Below are 26,859 nucleotides of genomic sequence, written 5' to 3'. Positions count from 1 at the left end.
AAGGAGTAAGTTGATTTAAGATAGAAAGAAAGAAAGAAGGGATCCTTCAGAGTAAATGCTCAAGYCCTATGACAAAAATGATTTAGAAAATCCAGACAACCAGCTATACTGAATGTTATCAAACTAACATGATACATATAACTATACAAAAAAGCAAGAGTCATGCCTAATACTCACGCCCAAAGTGGTGTTCTGTCTGTTGTAACCTGCAAARTGCAGAATACTTTCTGTAGCCATGGCCAGTCCTGTGTGCTGGGATAAACCTGATACCCAGTTCTGATGTTTGTTTAAGTACTCCTGAAAGAAACAATGATGGTTGTCGGAAAACTATTGCATTTTGCTAGGAAGGGCAACTTAAAGTGGTATATATTTGTGAACTATTAGAAAACTTTTAATAGAGTTGTTAATAAGTGCTTTGGCCTTCCGGGTAGATGGGAACATAGGTACTTAAACTTTTTCCACATAGAGTAGGCCCTTGTTTACCTATGGAAAGAAATACAAAAGCCAGGTAGATTTGCAGTGTGTGAGACTGTTCTTGAGTCTTCCTGGAAACAGTGATCAGCACTAACATAAGCTCTTCTAGACAGAACACTAATCTAACTCAGTGTATTTTTTCCAGCCAGTCAGCAATGGATTAGCAGAGATCAGTGTTTGACTTTGTTTATATAGAAGGTATAAAATTAAGTTTTTCCTCAGATGTAGGTTCATTACCTGTAGATGAGATTTTGTGACAGAGGGAGCCCATTTCATTGCTTCTTGCAGAATCATTCCACAGCGTGCAGCAAAATCCTTCACTATACTCTAAATAAAAATGCATCAATACAGTCAATAAAATACTGAATATTTAAGAAAAATTAGTGTTCTTAATAGCGTAATAAGTACAGTTACATAAAGTAAGACAAATTTCAGCAACTTGATATGGTTAAAAGTTCTCTTAACAATGAAATGTCTTTAGTAGGCTAAGAACTGTCATACGTTAGGACAGTATTTGGAAAAATATAAATGTTCAATTGCCATTTTATGAGACAAAATATTACCTGAGAACACATTTTCAGAAAAGGACCTTTCAGAGCTGCCCAGAACAATTTTTCTCCCAGACCCAAAGGCTCATGCATTGCTTGGTTCTCTGAGGTACCAAGGGGGACTGCCTACCTCTCTGGCTTCATGCGTGTCAGGGACAGTGATTCTGTACGGAGCGTCCGGAATGTCATAGTATGGTTGGTCCTTGTGAATGTCCTAAACAAAGGCAATGTTGAGTCCCAGTTCATCATCACTTATCCTGAACAAAACAAGCAGCACTCCCCCCAAACAGGCTCTCAACATCATTCTGAACAAATTTAAGAAACTTTTTTTTTTTAATTTCAGTTTGGTTTTCAGTATAWWTTTTTTTTTTAATCTAAGCACTCTCCTGTTTAGTACTAAAATAAGTTTCTCAAAGCATTTCCATCTTTAAAAACATTAGTATGTGGTATTTTGCAAGTCCAAGGAATATGGATATATAGACAAATCAGAAAGAATATAACCTCACAACCATTATTACCATTACAACCATTATTCACTTCAAACAGGACAATTTGATGGTTATAATCTGAAATTAGTAATCCATTATTTTACTTTTAAATACTAAACTTGAATTTTTCAACCTCATTTGATAACTTTCAAGCACAACTTTTATTATCTGTAAAACAGGAATGTGAATACACTCCTAACCCCATAAAAGGGCACTGAGATTTTATAAATTATTATTAAAATTAAGATTTATATAAATTTAATTAYGAAGATTCTTCTTCTGTAGCAAAAACAAAGACTCAAAAAAAAAAAGTAAATGTTAAATAACTGCAGAAACAAAGGAAAAAAATCTGTTCTAAGTAAAGGTGGAAAGATATATTTTATCACACAAAAGAAGGAACTTACTGCACTGAGAGAGAGTGACAGCGTCTGCAGAATATCTAGCATGGTCTTCAGCACAGTTCCACTCCACAGCAAATGAGGAAATCTAGAGCAAGACAAGAAGCACAGATACAGTGACCATGGGGAGCTGAGGAAGGAAATGTTTTTAACCAAAAAAAGAGTTGCCCAGAGACCTCTCTCTTTATACATCACTAGGCAAACTCATATACAACAAAAACATACAACATATACTACACATACTACATATAAAACAAAAGGCACTAAGCTTGCACAAATTGCTACTTTAATTCAGTAGCAAGTGTGAAAAAAAGCAAGAAAGAAGTGAAATCTATACTCACTTATCTACAAGGCCAGACAAGTATTTGTCTGCAACTCTCCTTATCCTCTTGTGAATGTGGTTAAAATTCACCAGTAGGAACTGAGCATGTCTCTCCAGCTCTTCTTCATTCTCCTTGGTTTTAGGCTAGAAATATTAAAAAAAAAAAAAAAAAAAAATTTAAGGAAAGGGATAAACACATTTTTCATAAATTTAATGAGGACATTTACACAAACTCTAATTCTGGTTTCTAAGTAACTTACTTTATCAGCCATCATTGTTAGGAAAGCTTCAAACACCTTATCAGCAACAGCTATCACACACTGCATCATTCCTGAAGAATTGAGAGAAGTCAAGGTGTAGTTATCAGAATTGCATTTTCTTGAACGTTTAGAAGTTGTTTATGTCTATTCAGCCTACATTGAACAAAACTATTTCAAAATAAAATCAACTTTTTCTAGCAAAAATAAAATAACAGCAAAGTACTGAATGTGATGCACTTTGTTCCTCAGTTCAGTTTGATTTGTTTCAGTTTCACATGCCTGCAGAGCTCTCTAATATCTCAAGTTACTGCATAACCTTGATAGATAATCTTACCAGACTTGTCTTTCTGAATYGCTTTATCCTCAAAGTAGCAGAACATGACTTGGAAGCGATCTTGGTCAGTTGAACGCAACACCCTAGAAGGAAAACAGTTTTGTGGTGTGGGGGAGCAGGGGGAAGAAGTTGGCCAATTTTCTTTTTGCATTTTTTTTTTAAACAAACACCTTCAACACAAATGCAGAGTACTTTTAATACCACAATAAATACCAACACAAACTGTAATGATTGATTTTACAGTAACTTCACTTCTCCAAGAAGTCTGATACTGCCATTTCTTTCAACTAACAGGACTCAAATGATAAAGACCTGGTTTGAGACCACAAAAATAACTTACATACCACAGGGGAAGGAAACCTGGTGATGCACTTACATAATCACCACCAACACAAATTATGATACAATTCCTTGCACTTCCATAAGCAGGTGCCTGTGCTGTATTCATACATGAGGGAAATATTTATTAAAAAAAATGTTCCAAAATTCAGTCAGGAATTTGCAGAAAATGTTTGTCCTTGTTGTTCAGTTACTCTCAAAGTAAATATGAGATGCAGAATTTTCTTCCCATTTTCCCCACTCCTAGGCCCTCAGCTTTCATCTAGTTTTTTTTTTAAATAACTGTAATCAAAACACTTGCAAAAAATGTGAATTTAGTAAATGAAAATGCTACTAAATTGCTAGTGAAGGGAATAAAAACACATGACAGAAATAATTCTTTCTGCTCCTCCATTACTATATTCTCATAGCACAGAAAAGTATCTCTGCTATTGTTCYGAGGTAAAAGCACAAGACCTCACCTCTGTGCTTTCAAGATTGTCCTTTCCAGGACCCCTGTGATCATCTTCAATTAATTCCTGTACAGAAGAGCTCATTTTTYAGACCCAGCTATGGTATTTCTTTCCTTTATCCACCCTAAAGGAACTCTGACACAGCTGAATTTCCAGTGTCAGAGCCTTCTATGGAACTACTTTGATTCAAAATATTGATTCTCATTTATCCTAGCTTCTGGCAATTCTGACTTGAACATTTAAAAGCTAAAAACAAAACAAAACCTGACTAATTAAACACCTTAAAAAAAAATAAAGTACACATATACCTCATGTACTCCAGACGGTAGACAGAAAGTAGATAGGTAGACATGGCAAAATCCAACTTATTTATCAATGCTGACACTTCTGGAGGAGGATCCAAGAGATTTATTATGGTACTCCGTAACTCATTTAATTCAGCCTAAAGGTGAATAGATTTGGTTATTCAGAGTGGGAGGGCTGGAACGTTTGTCATTTTGAAAGCATYTGCTCTCTAACTTCTGAAATATCATTGGAAAACCAAGTTTGTACAGAGAGTTTCCTCTGGAAGCTGTGGAGCTTCCAAACGTAACCAAAATAGCGTGGCTACCACATGAAACACATGTATTACCACATGCAATGAAAGCCAACCCAGTGAAAGTATATACTGCTGGCATAAAAGCAGTGTGGATATAAAACCTGCTATTCATTAATAGGAGGCAGGTAAAAGCAATATTACTCTCTTCCACATAAATATTTCATTATTATAATATTTTAATACRTGGAGGACATTATGGAAGGATACAATAAAACAAACCGATTCTTACAGAAGTCACAGTATCATTTTTCATGGCAGAATTGTACTGAAGAACAGATCGAAGAGGTTCTTTGCTGGGAAAGGTGAGTAACGGAGATTTGGTGGCAATTTCACATACACCTTCATACCAYTCTTCTGGCCACAAACCTGGAGCACAAGAGCAAAGAGAAGGGTGAGGGATGAGGGAGAATACACTAAGCTGACACAGCTCAGTGAACCATATTCAAAAATTATTACCACTATTAAACCACTTTCTTATCCGTTCTCTAACAAATCTAACAGCTTAAGATTCACAAGTGAATCAGTATCATCAAGCTTTGCAGTTCTTCTAGGGGCCAGCTTGTCATGTACCTGTGCACGAACACCCAACGCAACTAGACTGTGTTCCAGACCTAACAAACCTGCGTGGGTAACTCCAAGTGAAACTTCTCAATGGACAAGTTTCTACCTTGTTTCTATCTTATCCCTCCCCATTTGTCTGATCTTCCCTTTGACAAACTCAATTATTAAAAGTCGTAAATCACGGCTAACCAGAGCTGAGAAACAAACAAACAAACATAAAACAAACAACAACAAGAAGCCCAAGTACAAGAGCAGATCACACTGTGCTGAATCTCATGGGAAAACAGAACCAGGTTGTAATGAAATCCTGCCAGAAAGCTGTCTTGTAAACAGCTTGTCTTATGCTTCATTTATGACTATAATCCTCCTCAAACCTATCGAATGATTTTCATACTGGGTACCAATGCTGTTCTTGACACCTGCTTGAATTGAATTCTGACTAGAATTGATACCTGATCCTTCCACAGCAAATCCCATCAGCACTGAATACAACCAGAAGTCACGGAAGAGCTTTTGCAGCCTGGGCTTGGCCTCCTTGATGGGTGGCAAGCGCCTAGTGAGCTAACATAAAGAAATAAAAATTAAAATCTTAAGATGTTGGGAGTCTACAGTAACTTCAGTCCATGTTAATGAATCAGTACCTTAACTCACTATGACTTCCAAAGGCAAAATTATAATCTGATTTTTAATAATAAACTAATATTATTCTAAACTAACATTATATCGCTATCATTATTCTGAAGAAAATTTAATTTTATTAGAACACCTAAATGATATTTGAAATACACAAAGAAAAATAAAACACTTGGCTTTACATAAGAATATTCCACATGGATGCAGTAACCTCTAAAGAGGATATAATATCAGCATACAACTGTGCAGAGGAAGAGATCACTGCATCCTTTAAGCTGAAGCTTGAGCTGAAGATGATACCATGCAGCTTTGTTCCAGTACAAATGAACTCAGAAACAAAAAGAAATATTAGTCTAAGCATTTTTGGTTGCTATTGTTTATTGGCTTTGCAGAAATATGTTGAGGCACCATTTGGGGATCATTTATTCTTTGCACCCACGCACACAATGACATCAGTTCTAGAGAATTTACTGTCTAAACTAGCAAGAGAACATTATTTTAACACATTTAAAGATGACACTTTTTATACAAACAGCCACTAACACCAGAGCAGACTTCATATTCCCAGACAATAGGGTATGCAATTTTAGATAAATTTATAAAACAATTCTAACACTGTGGTTCTAAAAAGTGTTAGAAGCACTTGCTGTTTTTAAACAGTAAAAGGAAAGACTCATCAAATTGAGAGTTTTATCCAATTTGACTGGATATGATTAATTGAAGCTTGACTTTGAAACATTACATACACACTAATTTTTGCTCAAAGGTGCTTTTTGGTTTTTAAAAGCAAGCAAGTACCTGCAAAACCATAGAAGTTGCTCAATAAACAACATACAATTCAGCACAGATCACTAGGGAAGAGAGGGATTTTGGCTGACAAAGCGAGTTAGTGTTTGGTTTAGAGCATGTTTGCTTTGGAGATACACAAAAACGAGCGTCAAAGTTCAACTTTAAACTCTTCCATTCCTCTTACATGAGCTATTCAACACATCCTTTCCGTACAGTGGCTTAAAGGTAAGCTTCTTTATTTTAACTAGATCTGACACAAAGACAAATATTACAGTGGTTGGGGGGGGGGGAATTGCTTTGTYTATATAAATGCAACTAAACAATAAACTTTTTGGAATATGAAAATGTAAAGTTGGGAAGTACAAAAAACTCTCTACGGCAAAAGCAGAAAACACTCATCAACAGTTACTGCATAGAATTGCTTAGCCCTGAGGGCTTCATTTCTGAGGGGGAGCAAAGACAAGAAATCAATTTATAAAGATGCAAGAAAAATAGTGAAGTCTTTCAGGCACAATGCAAGACTTTGCAAGTCCTTTTCTCATTAAAAGGCAGCTGCTAGTGATCCTTCAGTACAAAAAAAATATATATATGCACACACATATGTACACACACACACAAGTATACATATGATATAGAATAATCATCATAAATGGTTTTAAGATTGCATGTTTAATGGGGAGAACTTAATAGATTAAGATTTTTGTTCTATTAATTCAGTCTTGCTACAGCATGCTTAGAAATATTTGTCCTCCCATGTTGGCTTTGTTCACAGGCAAACGTGTCTATGCATTTGACACCTATAGCACAGCTCTTTACACTCTTTGCTAGTTTTAAAATCATTCATATTAATGCATTTAGTAAGATTTTTGTATTGAGAGCATTGAATGTTTTTTTCCTAGATTATAGTGTAGATTATACTGTTTGCTTTTTTAATCAAAATAAATATTATTGTGGAAACTGAGTTTATGAAGGCATCAAGTATCTTTATAAAAAGGCAATTTGTTCAGAAATCCAAAGCCTGGCAGTCCGACAACCATTTTTCCGTTTCAGCTAGATACAGAATTATTACATTCGGATATTTTGGTCTTTCTTTGATTATCACATGAAGGAATTGCACTTCTTGTATCTTTTAAGGTCATTGATTATTGCAATCCATGATTACAGTGAAAAGCCTCTCAGACTTGCTGCTGGCTACAACATTCTGCAGCTGAGGGCTGATTCATTCTCTTCCCATAACGCACATGTAAGGCGGCGTTCTTGGCTTCAAAAACCACAGAACGCTACTGCCCAATATTCAATAGACAAACAGACTATGTTCTTATTCAGGAAAATGGAGGTTTTACTTAATTACATTCTCAAACAAAATCACCGGGGTTAGAAATCTAGCATCAGAATAACATTAACCCTGAGCGGTCCTACAGAAAGGAAACAGAGCCGGACAATCCGCAGACTCCACGGAAGAGCCCGGCTCACACAGGTGGGCACGGCCAAGGTGCAGCAGGCACTAAGTGAAAAAGCCTAGGTGAAAAGCCCATCTTCCTCCAGGTTGGTTGCTACATCCAAGGAGCTTGTTTACTCCACCCAATTTCAGCTTTCTCACCAATTCCACTATACCCCTGCAGCCAGGCAAAAYACATTTTTCAAATTCTTCTACGTATCCCAGCTCCTGTAATGAACGCCCGGTCCCTCCTCCCCTCAAGCTCAAACCCTTAAAGTTACCTTCATGGCTAGTCATKGATATACAGCAATAACACAGTCACTGTACGTTTTAAAGCGTTCCTGGTTTCTAAATCACAAGTCCTAGATATTCAGGTAAACTGTTTGCTGCTGCTTGGCTGTCAGTAACTACTTCTCCTTTGGCAAGAGGTCAACAGATCATTTGGCAGACTTGAGACATTGCATAAGCAAAAATGTTTTAGCAGAAAAACTCATTAAGCTCTGTACCAGTAAAGCGCTGTCAAGTAAGATAACTACAAAACTTACTGGTTGGCAGAATTCAAAGTCAACCTGAAATTCTCACTTAGGAAATAAGGCAACCGTGAAGTTTAACTACCACACACCTTCTCAGCTATGTTATGTTTTCTTCCAGTTTTTAATCTCTTAGAATGAAGCTCCTATTTCATTTATTTGCCCTTGCTCTCTTCATAACCTCCACATTTTGTGGAATCAAGGACTTCAGTGAGCATTTTGAAAGCCTTAAGGATGCAGATCAACGTGACAATGGGACCTATGATATGCGAAACCTGCCCGTGGAGTTCCACAAAGAAAACACTATTACGAACGATCTGATTCCTGAAGAGGAGGAGGAAGATGACTACCTAGATTTTGAAAAGATACTGGGCGAAGATGACTATGGTGACATTATTGATGCTGGTCCATATATGATTTCTGAAATTCAGCAAGGAAATATTCTTGAACTTTTCCAAGGCAAAACTAGGATCCAGCGCCTTAATATCCTGAATGCAAACTTTGGCTTCAACCTTTACCGAAGCGTGGCAGACAAGGCCAACTCCTCAGATAATATTCTGATGGCTCCTGTTGGTATTTCCACAGCAATGGCTATGCTTTCCCTGGGACTGAAGGSTCACACTCATCAGGAAGTGTTATCTGTGCTTGGCTTTGAAGACTTCATTAATGCCAGCACCAAGTATGAGCTCACGACTGTCCACAACCTTTTCCGCAAACTCACTCATCGGCTTTTCAGGCGCAACTTTGGTTATACGCTGAGGTCYGTCAACGATCTTTATGTTCAAAAGGACTTTTCTATCCTGAATGAGTTCAAAAACAATATGAAAACATACTACTTTGCTGATGCYCAACCAGCAGATTTTTCAGATCCTAACTTCATAACTAAAACCAACGAACGGATCTCGAAGCTGACCAAAGGATTAATAAAGGAAGCTCTTGTGAATGTAAACCCCACGACACTGATGATGATTCTTAACTGTCTTTACTTCAAAGGTAAAAAATCTTTTATTTCAATTTTTACTAGTGGATTATCTCAGGCTGCCATGAACTGCATACTTGATTAGAAATCTAAGACTGAACTTAGCTCTAGTCTACAGCTCAAAAGTTAAGAAGAATTTGTATTAAGTCTATATTTTACATGTTTCTCAATTATTTTCATGTTCCAATTGTGCCCTGAAGTTACAGTAGGTACTGCATAGAGACAGCAAACACTTATTACAATCAAAATTTACACTACAAAAGATAGATGAATGCAAAATAGTCTCAGGAAACATAAACTTTGAAGAAGTCCATTGGATATTGGAGTTGTTATTTTTACACGTGAGTGCATGTTATTAGTTAGATTTGCTCCTCTTTCAGGTTACCAGCTTCAGTGAAACTGTATTAGTTCATTTCAATTAAATTACATAATATTTCTGAAGTACTCAGGATTCATAGAAATCATCAGCTTTAAAGAATTTCAAGTTTAAGTATGTCATATGATATGATCAGAATGCGATCCTTGTAAACAGGCCAATTCAGTGGACTACAGAAACCGAAGTAGTCCTCTACTAAAACTAAAAACAAAGGTATTCATATCTCGAAATATTTTGGTAAATTCAGTACAGACTGCTAACATGGGCTCCTAGATGTTTCACTATAGGCTAAAGAGTTAATGAGGCTTGGGATCAAGACTGTACAATATATACAAATTATAATTCCTTATTTTCAATTTCTTTATGTTTAAATTAATAGCTTGCAGTGAGATTTCCAGTGTTAACTATCCACCTCAGGTAAAAAGTTGGATAGCTTTTCAACAAACTTCTTGTACTGTACTAAGTGAGCAAGAACTGGGAACTGACAGTGGAAGAGTAACAGAGGACAGCAAAGGAATCCAACTTAGACTGCCTGTATAAGATGAAAAAGAGATTAAGGTGAAGTAAAACACCAGTAGTGAAAGGCAAGAGTGCTACTAAAGGATAGCAATGTCTGGAGCAGAACACGTTTCCTTCCATGACCTAGAAAAGGGTTTCCTGATTCTGATTAAGTCCTTGCTTTCAGGAAACTCCTAGGTTCCTTGCCTACTCCAAAGTTTCTTCTGCTGAGTGCCGTAATTTCTAATCCTCAAAACCTGAAAGATTATTTTCATATTGTTGCCTCCCATTTGCTCACCTTATGGCCAGTCTTCTGGCCATTTCCACTTCAAGTGGAACTGATCTTTTAAAACCAAGTCTATTCTTGTTTTTTTTTCATTTCCCTGCTGTTCTTTTTGGACATGATGATTGTTAAGCAAAGGTAAAAAACCTGTGAGTATCCTCAGATGCATGGATGCCCGGAACCACACAAATAACTGAGTAAGGAKATCCCCTCCAAACATTACAGGTTCTAAGATTCCTTTTTGTGAGAAATAGGATAGTGTAAGCATTGGAAGCTACTCRGTGTTGGGTAGGAAACAGTCTAAAAGCTAAATCAATCAGTACAGATAGCTTCTACCATCGCAGAAGGATCCGAAAAACATCATGCCAGCAAGATTCAAAACAGAAAGTCACTAAAATTTGTGAAGTACAAACTGGCTGCAGCTAAATCCAGATGATCACAGGATTCCTGCTGGAGAGCAGTATTTTATCCCAAGACGCATAAACATTTGCCAAAGTGAAGCCATAAGTGTCGGCTCCTCACGCAACTTATTAAGAGTTGAGAAACTTCTCCCCTTAGGTGAGGACAGTGCTGATAAACTCCCCTGGCCAACAGGTGATCAGTTACCTGGAGTCCTCACACTTCAGCTTGCTCAGGCATGGCACAATTCATTTTATATTCCATTCCCTTTAAAGTACTAACTATAGTCTGTTCACTTCTCAAATTGTTCCCTCCCAGCCTGACATATCAGGAAACTGTTAGAATGCAAATCAGAGCAGATTTTTTTTTTTTCCCTATTACCTTTCAGTCAGCTGGGCACAGTCCATTTAAGAATCTTAAAAATCACTTGCAATCATTTTTCTAAAAGGAACTAATTAAGATTAAATTAGTGTCTCTTCACACAGTCACATCCAAATTCCCCACGCATTTGCTTGCCAACGGTGATCTAAAATCCAGAGTTCTAAGAGTTCTAACAGGAAATACCAATAGCCTTATGTCCACTATAAAATTCTAACTCTGTCTACTGATTAAGGAATAATGTCTTTTCCAGAGCCAGCTTTGTAGAAAGTTTTAGTGACATTAAGGGGAAAAAAAAAAAAAAAAAAACTTCTTTTACATAGTCCATAAATATTTGAGATAATTTCCAATGAATCTCCACATAGCATAATTCAAGCCCTGATGGAAAAGCCTTCTGGCCTGTATACTGAGTGGGCTTTAATTCCTTGGGTGTAATCTGCTAGATGACAAACTCTCTCAGGTGTGTGGAAATCAAATCAAAGACATTCAGAAAATCAAGCAGTCAACACCCAAACTCTTCAGGATGTTTTAACACAAAACATTAATTTGCTCAAATGATCTAAGTCAGGGCAATTCTTTAGTATATTATCTTTAAAACACTACAAAAAATGGAAAAAAATCTTACTTAGCTTGATGCAATAACAACACATTTCAAACAGAACATTTCAGTAAGATTTCAGCTATCATATGTTCATTAAAAATAGCTGTTAGCTGTTGTTACATGAAAAATCTGCTAGATGTTTTGCATGTTTAAACTATAATTTCTAGATTCCCTCTAGAAAACGAGTGCGCAAGCCCATCCGTATGTTCAATTTGTGCTTACCTACTTATGTAATAATTTAGAACATCAAAATCRTTCAAATGCTACATTCACCTTATTTAGACACAGTAAAAATTATCTACTACCRTATTTTCAAATTCATAAGCTCTTATTCTGAGAATCTTTTTTTAAACAAGGTTCTTTGGGATTTTTGCTTAATTGCCTTCTGCCTCCGTTAACAGGAACATGGGAAAACAAGTTTCCAGTGGAAATGACGATCAAGAGAAGTTTCCGTCTGAATGAAAAGCAAACCATCAAGGTTCCTATGATGCAGACGAAAGGGAACTTCCTGGCTGCTGCAGACCCCGAGCTAGACTGTGGCGTGCTCCAGCTCCCCTTCGTAGGGAACATCAGCATGCTCATCGTGCTTCCACACAAGCTCTCCGGCATGAAAGCCCTCGAAAAGCAAATAACGCCTCAAGTGGTGGAAAAATGGCAGAGGAGCATGACTAACAGGTATCTACTGAGACGTTAGTCTTAGTGTATTGTCTTGAGGAGACTGGCAAGGGTAAGTAAACAGCACAGAGGATAACCTGGGGTATTTAAAATAAATAAAAAACATATTAACTAGCTCTAAATCAAAAATAATAAAAACATGGATACACCGAACTAAATATTAGGACTAAAGACCTCCTAGTTAGAGGTGACCACCATAGAGATCATCACCTCACTGAACATCAATGAKAAACCAAAGGAGGTTAAGGTGGAAGTTTCTAATGGAGTCCTATTGGTCCTGTTATTAAATATTTAATACAGAGGATTTAAAAAAAAATCTTACTGATAAAATTTGCAAAGAGGAAAAGATACCAGTATGATAACAAGAGGTTATTTCTGCAGAACAATCTGGATCATATGGTGAGCAGCCAAGTTCACCTCAACAATATGTGCATCAACACATCTGAAATGTGAGGTTGTACATTCAGGAACTAGCTATGCAGAYCATAACTATGGGAGAGAGAAAAGTATATATAATATAGCTTGTATTATGGAAGATGTCACACTAGATAGTATCTGTCCTCTGACTTTAAAAGAGATAAAAAGAGACAATTTGAGGAGCCAACTTATTTTTACTGCATAGAAATAACAAATCCTAGATTCARTACTCCTGGAAAATCTGACAGTTCAACATTTATTACGCGCATATGTAACTATGTACTTGAAACGCTCATGGTCCTATATCCTGTAGTGACAACTAAAGCATGGCCATCGTTACACTGACAAACTAACAGTCTGGGGAGGGGACTTAAATCTAATGTTGCCCAAGTTTTGAATGTGAAAATACAGTACAAATTACTGTATATTCCCTAGTCTTGTTTCATGAAAATATTAGAAAACATGAACCAAAGGAATAAATATGTATTTTCCCCAATGATTTTTCCTTTTTCCTTTTTGGCTAGAACAAGAGAAGTGGTTCTGCCGAAATTTAAACTGGAGAAGAGCTATGACTTGATTGGTTTTCTGAGATCCATGGGAGTAGAAGAATTATTTAATGAAAAAGGCAACTATTCCGGTATATCAAATGAAAAAGTCACCATCGACAGGGTATTTATTCTTTTCCTGTTTTCTCCCTTACTAATTAAAATATAGCACTTGAAAACATCGCAACACGGTAAAAACAGTTCACAGTTCAATAARCTAAAATAATATATTATCCTGTCCTTCCTAGATAATATTGGAGGCATAAGGGTGGGTCTGTACTGTCTTGTACTCTGATTAAATAATGAGGATTATGTTTAATTGGATGTCAAGCTTATTAAAAGCATTGTGGTCATTCAGCCAGGCACAGGCCTGTACAGAAACCAAACCAAAAAGATTGTGGCCACACAGGAGCTACCAGCAAAAGTGTCACAAGGGAGACAAATGCAGGGTGGGGATTAAAAAAATAGAAAATTAATGGATGAATAAAAAAATGGAAGATTAAATGGAGATTAAAAAAATGGGAAAAAAAATGGAAGGAGGAATGCTGCAAGGCCACGATTGAGTATACTGAAGAGATCCTCTATTTCTTTTTTCTTTCTTTTCTCTCCCCACAGTTCAACCACCAAGGCACAATCACTGTGAACGAGGAGGGCACAGAGGCTGTAGCAATAACCAACGTGGGGTTCATGCCTCTTTCTACTCAGATTCGCTTCACTGTCGATCGTCCCTTTTTGTTCCTGATCTATGAGCATCGTACCAGCTGCCTCCTGTTCATGGGTAGGGTTGTCAACCCTGCCAAATCTTAAAAGCAGAGACCTCCGGCGTGTTTGTATACGCAGGCTATATGACCACACATTAATATAGCAGTATCATAGAGGTAACTTTGTCATATTACTTATTACAAGTGTCACTGCTATCAAAACAAAATATTGTATCTGCAGATAGTTTCATATGAATGGACTCATAGCAGTAGGTGATTTGACTGCAATTTAGAATGGTTAGTGCCATGTATAGATATAAGTGCATTAAAAAGAAAATCACAAAGTAATTTAGACTTTGTGCTCTACTTTGGTGTATAAAATGTAATCAATAAAACATTTAGACTATCTGGATGCTTGAAGTGTAGYTCTAAATTTGTGCTAGGGTGCCTGTTTATAGGGAACAGAAAAAAAAGGAATTCCTGAATACCTGACTAGTTTAAGCCTCTGCWGGATATTTCACATAATCTAACTTGAAAAAGTGGCTACATTCTTGGTTTTGCTTGCATCATTTAACACTCAGCACATCTACATGGACCACTGGCCAAACAGGAGGAGATAAAATGTCTCACAGGAATGAAAGATTCATGGATCCTCTGCTTAACTTCAATGATGCCTAATCAATGAACATCACACAGGTGCAACGTTTGCAACACAGTTCTCCTCTGTTCTTCATTGGTACAAGCAATCTCAGTTAGACCAAACAGGTAAATTAAAGACCCTCAGAAAACCTTTTATATTGAAGAAATGCTCATTTCACCAGTTCTCTGTCACTTATTCCTCTCTACCAAAAGTGATTTCTAGCGACCTCAATCCACGGTAAGAGTTCGCATATACTCAATTTTATGGACAAAACCTTGCAAGGCTTACCTCAAAATTATAGCCTTCGAGTCATAAGGGTAACTATATGTACACCACACACATTCATGTCACATTTGAAAAAATGAATATCTATCTACATCTTACAGCACAGAGCAAGAGTTATATACAAGATATTAAAATGAATGAACATAGTGATTTCTCATTCCTCCCTTGCATCACACCTTTTAAAACGCGTGCCTTACAAGCTACTGATTTATAACAATTTSTAGCATCAAATACTACACACATCTGTACTGTATTCACTAAATATATTCATATTTTAAATTCATTTCATGTTACCATATATATGCGCAAAGTGAGCTATCAACCAACAGTTATTTTAGGATCAAAAAGTTTTTTTAAAAGCTGTTTTCCACCACTGAGTTTAATTTTGCTTTTATTTACTACCATTTTTCATTTTGCAGCTATTGTAATTATTTGCCCCATAGACAAAGCTTTTTTTTAACCTGACATCAATTGAAATACTAATACAGGAAAGAACAGAATGGTGAAGAGCAAATATCAAATAAACTCCGATGTTCACTTTACTCCTCTCTTACGCTATGCCATAAGGTGAAAAGTTAATACTCAGTACTGAACCATTAACATTCATATGCACATTTTATTGTTTTATCTATATTCAAAAATAAAATCTATTCAAAGATTATTCACACTCCCAAATTTGATTAATWTATCAAAGATTAAATAAGCTGGAGCATAGGAAATTGGAGCATTTTTAAGACTTAGGTAACAGGAAATATAAGAGAAAGGCATCAAGCAGAAGAGCAAATCAGCTGCTGCTCAAAACTCATGATCTTCATACATTGTGCAAAGAAGTCAAATATTTGCTTCAACCACCATAATGTAACCATTAACTCCAGCTTCAGATTCTGGCACTGACTCCCTTTAAAGGTCACATTGGTTAAGAAAAATGTAGTTAACACCAGCTACTCAGAACAAATATAATATCAATAAAAAATTGAACCAGAAAAGCATTTTCTTGTATCAAGTCTCTAACAAACAGTATTTTTTYGTACATATACAGGTATTGGTGGTACTTCCACTGCAATCAATGCYGTCATGAGCACTGCCTTCCCTACCAGTGGGCAACCTACCTACTGCCCTCTCTGCAATATCGCTCAAAACTGAGCTAACTGGTTCCTTCGTAGCTACTGACTAGCAGTGATCCAGGATACTCCTAAAGATGTTCCTGTAAAGATAGGATGTGGCCCTTGCAAAYACTGGGCTACAGAGCTTATGTTGGACAATGATGGACAGGATGGGGAAAGGTAAGAAGCAGGACTTTGATATTTAACTGGCACTACAACACTAAGGGTGATATTTTTAGGCTACACTCTTTAAAAAAATTAGTACAAAAGCTTATGAGTGCCAAGTATAAAGTAATGAATCTTCCTACTTGCTGATGGATGTGCAGTGTCAACAAGCTACAAAGGCATGCTGAGTAGAAGTATTTAACATGCGCTCCCTTTTTTATCTTGCTAGCTATACAGACAACATCCCAAAGAATTCCAGCTCAGGAGGAGAGAAAATAACTGGATGGTTTTTGTCCTCCAGTAAGTCTGTCTATGGATCTTTCAGGGTTAGTTTGTTTCTGGTAAAAGCTCCAAGAGCGAGGTTAGCAGTCCTGCTGACTCTGAAACCAGCAGACATACATCAAAATAAATAGGTCTGGAATGGCCATCAGTAACCTTGCACATTTCCTAAAATGCTTTTAACATGAAAGTCGATTCTAGTTTCAAACGATAGAGGGTAGTTTCTCCTCTTCCTTCCTTCTCCATTTCAATGATTCATCTTCCCYGCCTTCACCCTCCTCCACCATAAAGAGGCAGACTTCACTGTGCTGCCAACCTAGAATTTATTTTTATCTCTGTTTCTATTAACTTTTGTTTTGCAGTTTTCTCTTCATGCCATTTTTTTATCCAGATATGTGATGCTTATTACATTGCAAACCAATTTCTATTCAGAAATACACCCTCTGTGGTATTATTTAGCTCATGAATCTTTTGAATTCATGACCAGCAACAAATTAACTCTGAAACACAAAAGTTCAATTATTTTTAAAGATATGTCACTATTAAAACCTTATTCAAACCATGTGCCTTTGCAATAGCCCTGATATTTGATACATTAGAGAAATTGCTCTATTTGCAGCTACCCAAACACTGGATACTCACCACAGCAATAACAGGAATAAGCACACCCAGGTTCCCTGCACTACTTGAAGCCTGAAAAAAAAAAAGAGAAGTTTTCATCAAAACATCTACAAAAGCTTTTCTGAAATATTTACTACATGACATATTTCAAGCATCAAATTCCTACTCCTTGTGCCAATGAAAATATATCTAGGCAATTACAGACCTGAATCCTGCACACAGATGCGCAGGAGCTGGCCCAGAGAACAGTCTAGAAATCCACAGACTGTGCACAGATCCACAGGTCTTTCAACAAAACTCCTCAGGTGTAGAGGAGATGTGGCCCTGCAGAACCTAGGCATAAAACCCCAAGCATGTACTTTCCTCCCCTGCCTTCTGAGGCTTCAGTATTAGTGAGAAACGATGTTTTCTTTCTAAATGGGGGAACTGAAGGCACCCCAGAACAGGATCTTCAGCTATGCCGCCTTGCGCTTAAAAGAAGAAAAWTATCCATTGGTATCATCTCTATTCTGACACACAACAGCAGCTAGAAAAATATTAAACACGTGCCCACAGCCAAGTGTGAAATGTTTGCCAAAAGTCTAATTTTACTAGCGAAGTGAAGCTAAAAATAACCAGTCTGTAAAACAACTATTTATGTATATTATAATGTTGAGTATGTCAAGAGATGCAAGGGAGCTGAGCTAGCCAGAAGGCAGCATGTGACACCACCATATGCAACTGCAGGAAATTAGCTTTTCTACTAGTATTTTTGTTATGATTTCCTTTACAGTAATATCCAGCAGTGGAGATGAAGTGGATGCCATGACTTCCATCCCTGGGCATATCCAGGGTGCATTCTTATTGACTATTAGCAATAGCAAACATAATCCCAACAAGCCAATTTCTGCTTGGTTAAAAGATCTGGTTTAAAACACAACCATCATCATCACTGCAAAACAATATCGGGAAAAAGGAAAAAAACATGAGACTCTGGAGGAATTTAATATGTATTGAACTCATTTAACTCTTTTTATTTTTTTAATATGCATGCTGAGAATCAGAACATAAACRGTATTATTACTGACAGGCAAAAAAAGAAATAAACTTGGTTTTGTTTATTTCTAAATATTCCAAACTRATTTTCAAAACAGATATGAGCCCAGTACATGCAGGATCTTTCCTATTTCAACTCTTCTAGAAAATGAATCAATCCAGTCTTTAGAACCTTTCCTAATCTTTTATTCTACATTGAGTAGAGTGTTCTAGTAAAAACTGCTATCAGCATCTTCAGAATAAAGAAACACTGCCTCCTAGCTCAAATGCAGGCTAAACCTGTTGCACAGAGCAAGTTTGTCTCRTCGTCCACACCAATACAAAGCTGCATGGAATGAAGCATCCACAAGGATCTTACCTTCAATGCTGGTCCTTTTTCACTTGCTCTCTCACTAGCTCTCTTTCCTTCYAGCCCAAGCTGAACAAACAATTCCAGCAAGTTCATTAATAGCTCATCCACGAGGTGCTCTCCTTGAATGTTAGCAGCTATGTTAGCTAGGGCATTAATGACTGCTAAGGAGCAGTGTCTGAGAAGAAAGGAAAGTTATGAACAAGCAGCCCTTCAGTATGAAGTGTTATATTTTCAGTGCCTTATTAGTAGTACCAATAATCTAATTATAATAGATACTAGAATGAACACCTATACATTGAGGATTAAATTTTTTATGGTTTGTGTTTAACTCTTAACAAGTACTAGGACCATTAAAAAAAAAAAGCTTGATTAGGTTTTTATAGGCTAATAGATTAATTACTATAGCTATAAATAACATAAATCCATGACAGCTACCATGTACCCATCATCAACTCTCTTTATAGGAAAGAAAAAACTACTTATAGTGAAAAAGATTTTTAAGAATTTGTGCATGTTTTTAATTTTTTTTAAACAATATACTAATTCTCAATATCAAAAAAAGAATGCTGTCTGCAACCTCACTGTAAAGCACGTACTGAAAAWAATTAAAATACATAGCTTAGCATAAACGAAATTTACCATATCCATATACTACACGCTATAATTAAGAGAAACAGCTAGGTGTTACCTATATCCATGATCCTTATAATCTTTCGTGGCAGAGTAAACCACTGAACTTGCTTTAACACTGATCTGCTGAAACAGATTCCACACCTCCTGGTAAATATATTGCTGAAAGAAATTACAAAGTGGAGCTTATTGAATACGTCTCTGCAGAATGATCCYGTAAAAATCTACTGTACATGTTATCATGCTCTTCAAATAGATACCCGTTTAACAGCTTAAGCAATAGCTTCAGCTTCCATAAAGGACACAATGGAATACTCCCATTAATGTTTTTAATTGCTCAAATGTTATGAAATGTATCAAGTTTTTAACTCCATTTTCCCAACAGAATACTTTTTTTTAGGTCTCAGTTCTACTCAGGTCTGAGTGATTAACCGCTCACTCTGAAACATGAATTACTYTTGCAAAAAGTCAGTCAATTAATCCTTGCATCATTGAATAAGGCAATCTGTACTTTTAAAGGTTGGGGAGGGATCTGTAAGTCTGGGGAATTTATTGATATAAAAAAGGAAACATCCATCTACTTTGGCCACAGGCCAACTTACAAGCTATTAAATACCTTCTGAAGAGATTAACATTGGGGAATTGTTTTAATTTTGATGCTTTTACAGTAATTATGTGGGGCAGCATTTTTACACATTATAAATTAGGGTTTTTTTCTGATGCCACTGAGACAAAAACATTGTATAAAAGCATATATACAGTGAGGATAAGAAAGAAGAAAAAAAAAGAATAAAGAAAGCAAGAAAGGAAAAACAGAGGATCTAAAATATAAATTTTCCCCTTTAACCAAAGGAGAACTGTGGCTTTTTTATCCAGCTTTTTACTTACATTTCCAGTGATAACCAAGCAGCCTAGCTGGTCAATGATGAGTACATCAAGAGGAGAAGGAGGCTGACAGAATTTCTGCTGTAAGATCTGCAGGATGGGCTCCATCACTTTYGGGGTGTCCCTAAGTGCCACTGCAATGTGCCCTAAAGCACGAATTGTGTGGTCCGGAATCAAATGAGCTTCCCTATTAAAAAAACAAACCAAATGARCCCAAACCCATACATGTAATTATTTAACAAGCAGCAAGAGCTGCAGGTGTAGTCACACTGCATCTAAGAAACAATYCATATTCTAAACAAATATCACTAATAACTTGATTATCATCCCACCACAAACCCACCTACCTCACACAGTTACATTAGAGATGAGGTCTGCTTTTCAAAATAACTCAAACCCACTATGAGAAGACCCACACTGCTCTATGAACCAACTATTCTAGAAATATCRGTAGAAAAGGGTAAAACATTAAAACATAATAGTCAAAGAAGCTATTTGAGGATTTCCCTTGGAAATTTCTTGGTCTGACAAATGGAAGCAGGTCAGACTCCATGGTGACAACGAGCTGTATCAAGCCACAAAAGCCTGAAGAACCAAGCAGAGAATCTCATTCAAACTAGGACTAGAAACAGGCTAGTGTTCACCACAGATTTGCTGATTTTATCAGACAGAAAGGACACATCTCAGTATCAAAATAAGAGCTCAGATCTGCAAATATTCCCCCATGAGAAATTCTTTATCCTCGAGCATAAGCTCACTATTCTTGGTGACATTTCACCCTAAAAWAATATTGCCAGTCTTTATGCCCTAGAATGAGCTTAGGTTCACTAASAGAAAGAAAATTTGACTTCACGGCTAACAACTTACTTATCACTCTCTTGTGAGATGTAGAGACGGTTAGACAAACTAGCAAGAAAGGCCTCAACGATCACTGGATCTATAGTCAAACCAGCTTTCAAGCACCTGGAAGAAAAATGAACAGAAAACTTACTAAAACAGCCAGCCAAAATGCATGAATTAGACATGTTTTACTACYGTAAATGGCAGAAAGAAGAATGCACACTAAGCATTAAGAGAGCAGTTTATACTAAAACATAGTCCAAAGTAAAGTCCAAGCCAAGGCAGGCTGAGGAAGGACACAAATCAAGGACTCACTGAAGGAAAACAGTCGCAATCAAAAAGAGGCAGGAAAGCTTTGTAGCACAAAGCAGCACCTTCTAGATAATCACAGCGTTCTCCTAATAGGGAAACAGAGCATGTGCTCCAAAACTACAGCCTCCCATCACCACCACACAACTCTTACCTGCAGATGTTGTCTATGGCAATGTCCCGAAGTTGTTCATACATGGATGGTTGACTTTTCTTGCCAGGCATCACATTAAGAGTGGACTCAGAATGCTCATTGGTGACACTAATTTTAATGTCATTACCACCTACTAAGAACACAGAGTACAAACATCAGCACTTTTTAAAGTACCTTCTCCCCTAGTTCTACCCCAAGGCAAAAGCATAGCCAGGGTAACACCCAGTAAGTAACTGCAAAAAMGAGATTAATTCACAACTCAGAGAAYTGTGCTGAAGAACTTGGAAACTTCACGTGTTGTCACTGCTCTCGCAAGGTATCACTGCATTTAATTACTCCTAAATTTAGTCACTTCCAGTTCTCATATCTTCTTACCTGTTTTACCCATTTTCTATCATCAGTAGATCTGATGAAGCAGTATGATTTGAAAGAAAAAGGTAACTGAGCATAGGTCAGGTCAGAAGCMCTATGCAGTTCTCCTTCTACAAGTAAAATACTCCAAAATTACATTACTGCATAGTGCTTCTCAGCTTTCAACTAAAGACTCAGTACATGAATACATCTCTAGGTAACACCAGCTACCTCACTGCTTCTAGCATTAGACTCATTATACATATTTACTCTGGTTCAACTCCAGATTACTAAACAACAGACAGAAGAGAGGAGTTTTCCTTGTTCTGTTTTAAAATGTGGATTATAACATGGTAAAGRCTAGATTAAAAGGACAAAGACTCTTAATGCATCTGAATTTACATGTCTTACATACTCATTTATTCTCATTGAAAATACACAGAAAATTCTGTTGGCTGTTATTAACAGAATTATCATCAGTAATTATCTGTTTATTTTCTTAGAAGTTTTTATTATGACAGCCTTCTGCCTTTTAGAGATTGTAGATTCTGTAAACCTGTCAAGTTAGGAACAGCATCTTTCATGGAAAACTGAAAACAGAAAATGAAAATGGAAATTGTATTGACATGTATTTTTCCAAAATTAATATCCAATACAGAATAAACGTTAGAAGGCTTATATGTTTCAGGATTTAGAAGCTGAATCACAGCTATTCATCTCTATGCATATACAGGCATCTAAAAACATCAAAAAGCTAAATAAGCTGCAACTTTATCATTATCGTATCCACTGGAATACTGCCTTTTTTGTCCCTTACCTGTGTGATACTGGCTATGATACTTGTAGAGTTTCACAAGTACAGGGGAAGGTATCACAAGAAAGTCTCTCAGAGAGGGATTGACAGAATGAACCACAACAGGRAAGCGCTCACACAAACGACCTAGTCCCTAAAAGAGGGAATAGAAATATAGCATATAACATTTGGTTTGAAGTGAAAGCGCAACTTTAACTTCAATTGTAAATTTATGACTTCAGAAATGAAATACTGGTTTAAAAAAATTCATCAGTATTATTCTTCAAAAACAATTTGAGCTAAGAAAATTCCAGAAGTTCTCTTCTACTTTCCATGCCAGCCCTCTAAAAATCCAGATGCAGAATACATTGATGTAAAGTAGTAATAGTAGTAAATGAAATAAAAAACCCTCTTCTGGTAACATGTGAAATCCCCAAAGATCCCATTCACTGATACAATTATACCAAATACTGTCAAGACAGACCTGCAAACAGCAAATCAGCAGTGGCAAGTGAGCAATGATGACTTTGCTAGAGGTTTTCGACTGCAGCTTTTCTGACAGCTTGATACACAGGTTTTCTGCACCTAAACTCCAAAAAGTCAACACTTTAATTAACGTTTATCAGACTTGTTATTAGCCCACCCAGAACCCTATGCTTACTGGAATTCCCAAAACACATGGAGCATTTATCATCCACTCTCCTTATCCTACAATCCTTCAAATCCTTTCCACAGAAGAAAACTTTAAAGTAAGAGGAGAGGTTTTAGAAACTTAGTATCTGCAATGAACAGGCACGAGATATATTATGATGCAAGGAATGAAAATACTTAAAGGTTATTGCTACAAGTTTAAGTCATTCAAAAGAGAGAGAAGAGCTTTTCACCTTGCTCATCTTTCACAGCCCAGACCATGAGATCCACACAGGCAGCATTAGCCTGACAGCGCAGCTTCAGGGGACTCAATTCATTGTGCAGTCGATCAACATCATGAAGAATTTTCTGAAGTTCTGACTGACTGATATTGAATTGTTCTAGCACAAAATCATGGATTTCCTTCACAAATGAGTTGGGAAGGTCTAAAGAAATAAAAGAAATACCATTATTCTAGAGGGAGGGAGTCAATGTATCAGAATGACAGAAGATATAAAATCCACTGCTTTATTATGAATGAATTGATTTCATAAAGTTTARGCCTTACCTGAAACATGGCAAAAAACACTTTTTATTCTAAGCATAATGCACAAAAAAGTCAAGAAAAAAAAATTACTATACCTTTCATGTAGTACAATGTGTCTCTTAGCATTTTAAACTGAGCAACATAAAGAGGGTCACTGAACGTTTTATAATAGAGATCWGTGGTAGAACCCATCTGTAAGAGAAAAGAAACAACCTATTAACACCACTTAGTCCATTAAATAAGATTTAGGCAGTTTTTCAATTCCAATTGAAAAATTTCAATTCAAAAAAGAGAGGAGGATTCAAACCACATTTTATTGGGACAGCCAAAGGTCAAACTGAAGTTGTTCCCACTTAGGTTTGCAATTCAAATAAGGCAGTACTCAAAGGAAGGTAGGAAGGGCAGGATGGTTGTCTTTCCACAAAGCTGAGTATATCTCATTCAAACTGATGCCTCCAATGAAAGGAGACTAACTTGATAAAATGTGACATAACTTGATAARGCTGTTACATTATTGCAACTAGGAAAGGTGAGAACAATAACTCACAGGCATACAAGAACACACGTGCCTGCAGTATGGCACTTCTACAAGATCCACAGACACTAATAAAATTGCAGAAAGAGCACATACAACAGTAACAGTAAGTTCCAAGTCAGGAAAAAAAGGAATATATTTTATTTGTATGAACACAATATTAAGCAAAGAGATAACAAAGGTCTTAATCTAGAGTAAAAAAAAAAAGTTTGAGACTGTTTTGGAATGTTTCATTGAAGAGAGAAACTATTTTTTTTAATGTTAGTGGAAAATATCTCCCCATCTCCCATTTTTATAGAGCGCCATGGCTAAATTTTAAAAACTGGAAGAAGAGATGAAACAGGATCCGATCATTCTTTAGAAAAAAAAAATATAATTTACATAGGTAAAAGACTAATAAATGTATTTCCAAGTAATTATCAAGATAAAGTAGTATTTATGTCATTAAAAAAAAAGGAATTTAGACATACTTCTGCAACTTCAGCTACAACCGCATCCAAGCTCTTCAGAAGAGAATCACCAACGATCTGTTTTACCTACACAAGAGGGGAAAAAAACTGTCAGAAAAAAATGGAGGTTACAAGAATTTCTAACTTCCAATAAAATTTACTATATTTGGGCTTCCAGAACAGCTGGCAGAGAAAAGCAGACAGGGCCGCTAGCCTCTGCCCACTTGCATGAGTTCCCAGCAGCTAACACCTGGAATGGGATCTTACTCTTATTGATGAAAACAACCCTCTTTCTTCGGCAACAACTGACAGTACACAGGCTACCTGAGATCGAGTGGTCTGCAAGCCAAACAGGAAAAACTTGACAAAAGGAGTATTTGATTTTGAAACTTCTTCACATTTCATACGGGAGCTTCATAGTAAAACTACTGAAGCATGATGTTAAATGTCACAGAAATCACTGAATTATACTAAACTTGAAAGATCAAACACAACCTTCTGTATGCAGAAAAGAAAATGCATATAATTCTAATATGGACATTGAAAACCCAATCCCACTCCAGTCTCACAGCAGCCCATCACATACCATTTGCAACAGTTGGCGGAGCATATCCAGTGGGATATTAAATTCTTTATTGTTAATGCCATTGAAGAGAGGAGAAACTGAAAAGCTAGAGCTTATTGTAGAGAAATAGTAATCAGGATCTAGCGCACTCCCATCAGGAAGGTATGAACCTGATTTAGAAAAATAAAATAAAGAAATAAAAGTTTGGGAGATAGGGAAGTATATATAAATTTTCTTTAATGGCAAAGCCTAGTCATTACACAGACTTATTTCCAACAGAAAGGTAGTCTAACTTACAAGCTACAAGGAGCCTCTATTCAGCTTATCTATTGGTAAATCAAAACACAAAACCAACCATCACAAGAACTTCACAAAAGCCTATGGTTAAGAGTTCATTTACTAACTCAAGAGAGTTTTTCAAATTTTGGAAACAGTAAATGACATGCATTAGAGAATATTATGCTTCAGTGTCTTGCTGTGYCATTTTTCACTTCAGCAAATTACTAGATCTTACACAATGTATCACTTATGTCAAATAGAATAGTTGTTTTGTACCTATACAACATGTTACAGAGGTTTTCAAATTGCAGGTCCTAATTTACAAACTCAGTTGTCCAGTGAAGCACAATATTAACAGTTATTTCTGGAAGTTACTCAGCCTAATCTTGTGAAATATTTTTGGCCTCTGAGTACCAGGCACAGCCTAGCACTCAGGAAACATGTCTCTCTAAAAGGACTGCCAGAAACAACTGAGCCTGGAAACCACTTGTGTTAGCAACAACAACTTCCTACTGTCTTTATAGTTCAAATTTTTTCAAAATCCTAGCAAGCATGCGCTAGAGAATTACTATAAGAATGCTAGGGGGCAGAGAAAGAGACCAAAGTGATTTTGATCCTCCGCTTTCTGTAAGGCATAACAAAACAAAACAAAAAAAAAGAGAGAGAGAAAGGGAATCATTGTCCCTTCACAAAATAATTTACCTTCAAAGTAATGAATTGCAGATCCTCCAGGAGAGCTGGGAGGGTGAACTCCACGTTCAGGACTAACCTGAAACATTGCATAAGATATACTTACTAAAACACAAATAAATCTCTTCACATTTTATAGATACACAGCTCCCAGCAAAACTAACAGGAACTGCTTATTGCTGGGTCTAACAACACAAAAATAGGAAGTTATGTAAAGCTAGTCAGTGATTAAAGGAAACAGATTAGAACGACAATTCCCATATTGCACATCCTAGTTTAGGGCTGTCTTAATTCCATCAAGAACATAAAATCATTTAAACATGAACTTCATCACTGAGCAAATATTACAGACCTGTGAGATGCTAGATACACTGCTGGCCTTTCTCTTCAATGTTCCTTCTTGGCAGATAGTAAGCAGAGAGCTGGGAAGAATTGATCTGAAATCATTAAACGATCGTCGTCTAATTCCTTCAAGCTCTTCTGGAACTCTAAGGGAATGTGGGGGAATTTTAGGGAAAAGCTTTGAAAGAAGAGCCTCTTCTGAATTGCTGTAGCGACCAAAGGCTCGAGAAATTCCTATCAGGCAGGGCACTGCATACTTGCATAAATATTCTGGAAAAGAAAAACAGACATAGCGCTACCTTAGCAGTAACTTAAAACTTCCCCTCCATTGGTGGCAAATTTTTGCTACCAATTCATCAAAGAG

The 26,859-nt window shown here is 36.7% G+C and overlaps 2 protein-coding genes across 5 annotated transcripts in view; one reads left to right on the top strand and one right to left on the bottom strand.

Moving 5' to 3' along the window:
* Positions 1–26,859, bottom strand: part of PI4KA (phosphatidylinositol 4-kinase alpha) — a 49,150-nt gene that overhangs the window by 18,032 nt on the left and 4,259 nt on the right. For 2 of the 4 annotated variants that reach the window (XM_026037624.1, XM_026037625.1), the window contains exons 6-29: positions 26,506–26,765; positions 26,166–26,232; positions 25,206–25,354; positions 24,641–24,706; positions 23,731–23,827; positions 23,343–23,534; positions 22,943–23,043; positions 22,483–22,612; positions 21,315–21,447; positions 20,879–20,974; positions 20,015–20,198; positions 19,185–19,288; positions 18,503–18,671; positions 17,131–17,181; positions 5,227–5,335; positions 4,443–4,579; positions 3,924–4,057; positions 2,825–2,907; positions 2,491–2,561; positions 2,250–2,374; positions 1,915–1,996; positions 1,153–1,236; positions 712–801; positions 178–297 (exon numbers count right to left, since the gene is read on the bottom strand). In XM_026037624.1, coding sequence (XP_025893409.1) covers positions 178–297; positions 712–801; positions 1,153–1,236; positions 1,915–1,996; positions 2,250–2,374; positions 2,491–2,561; positions 2,825–2,907; positions 3,924–4,057; positions 4,443–4,579; positions 5,227–5,335; positions 17,131–17,181; positions 18,503–18,671; positions 19,185–19,288; positions 20,015–20,198; positions 20,879–20,974; positions 21,315–21,447; positions 22,483–22,612; positions 22,943–23,043; positions 23,343–23,534; positions 23,731–23,827; positions 24,641–24,706; positions 25,206–25,354; positions 26,166–26,232; positions 26,506–26,765 — 2,834 coding nt within the window. The remainder of the gene's footprint in view (positions 1–177; positions 298–711; positions 802–1,152; positions 1,237–1,914; positions 1,997–2,249; positions 2,375–2,490; positions 2,562–2,824; positions 2,908–3,923; positions 4,058–4,442; positions 4,580–5,226; positions 5,336–17,130; positions 17,182–18,502; positions 18,672–19,184; positions 19,289–20,014; positions 20,199–20,878; positions 20,975–21,314; positions 21,448–22,482; positions 22,613–22,942; positions 23,044–23,342; positions 23,535–23,730; positions 23,828–24,640; positions 24,707–25,205; positions 25,355–26,165; positions 26,233–26,505; positions 26,766–26,859) is intronic. The other 2 variants (XM_026037627.1, XM_026037626.1) reach the window with 1 other exon arrangement.
* Positions 6,340–14,376, top strand: SERPIND1 (serpin family D member 1). The gene is made up of 5 exons (XM_026037628.1): positions 6,340–6,421; positions 8,286–9,157; positions 12,080–12,353; positions 13,295–13,439; positions 13,931–14,376. Exons 2-5 carry the CDS (start codon positions 8,302–8,304, stop codon positions 14,120–14,122), a joined length of 1,467 nt encoding a protein of 488 aa, XP_025893413.1. The 5' UTR covers positions 6,340–6,421; positions 8,286–8,301; the 3' UTR covers positions 14,123–14,376.

Source organism: Nothoprocta perdicaria, unplaced genomic scaffold (assembly GCF_003342845.1).
Source record: "Nothoprocta perdicaria isolate Ctin4 unplaced genomic scaffold, notPer1 scaffold_2, whole genome shotgun sequence".
In the NCBI taxonomy this organism is placed as follows: Eukaryota; Metazoa; Chordata; class Aves; order Tinamiformes; family Tinamidae; genus Nothoprocta; species Nothoprocta perdicaria.
This window is presented reverse-complemented; position numbering and strand designations above follow the sequence as displayed.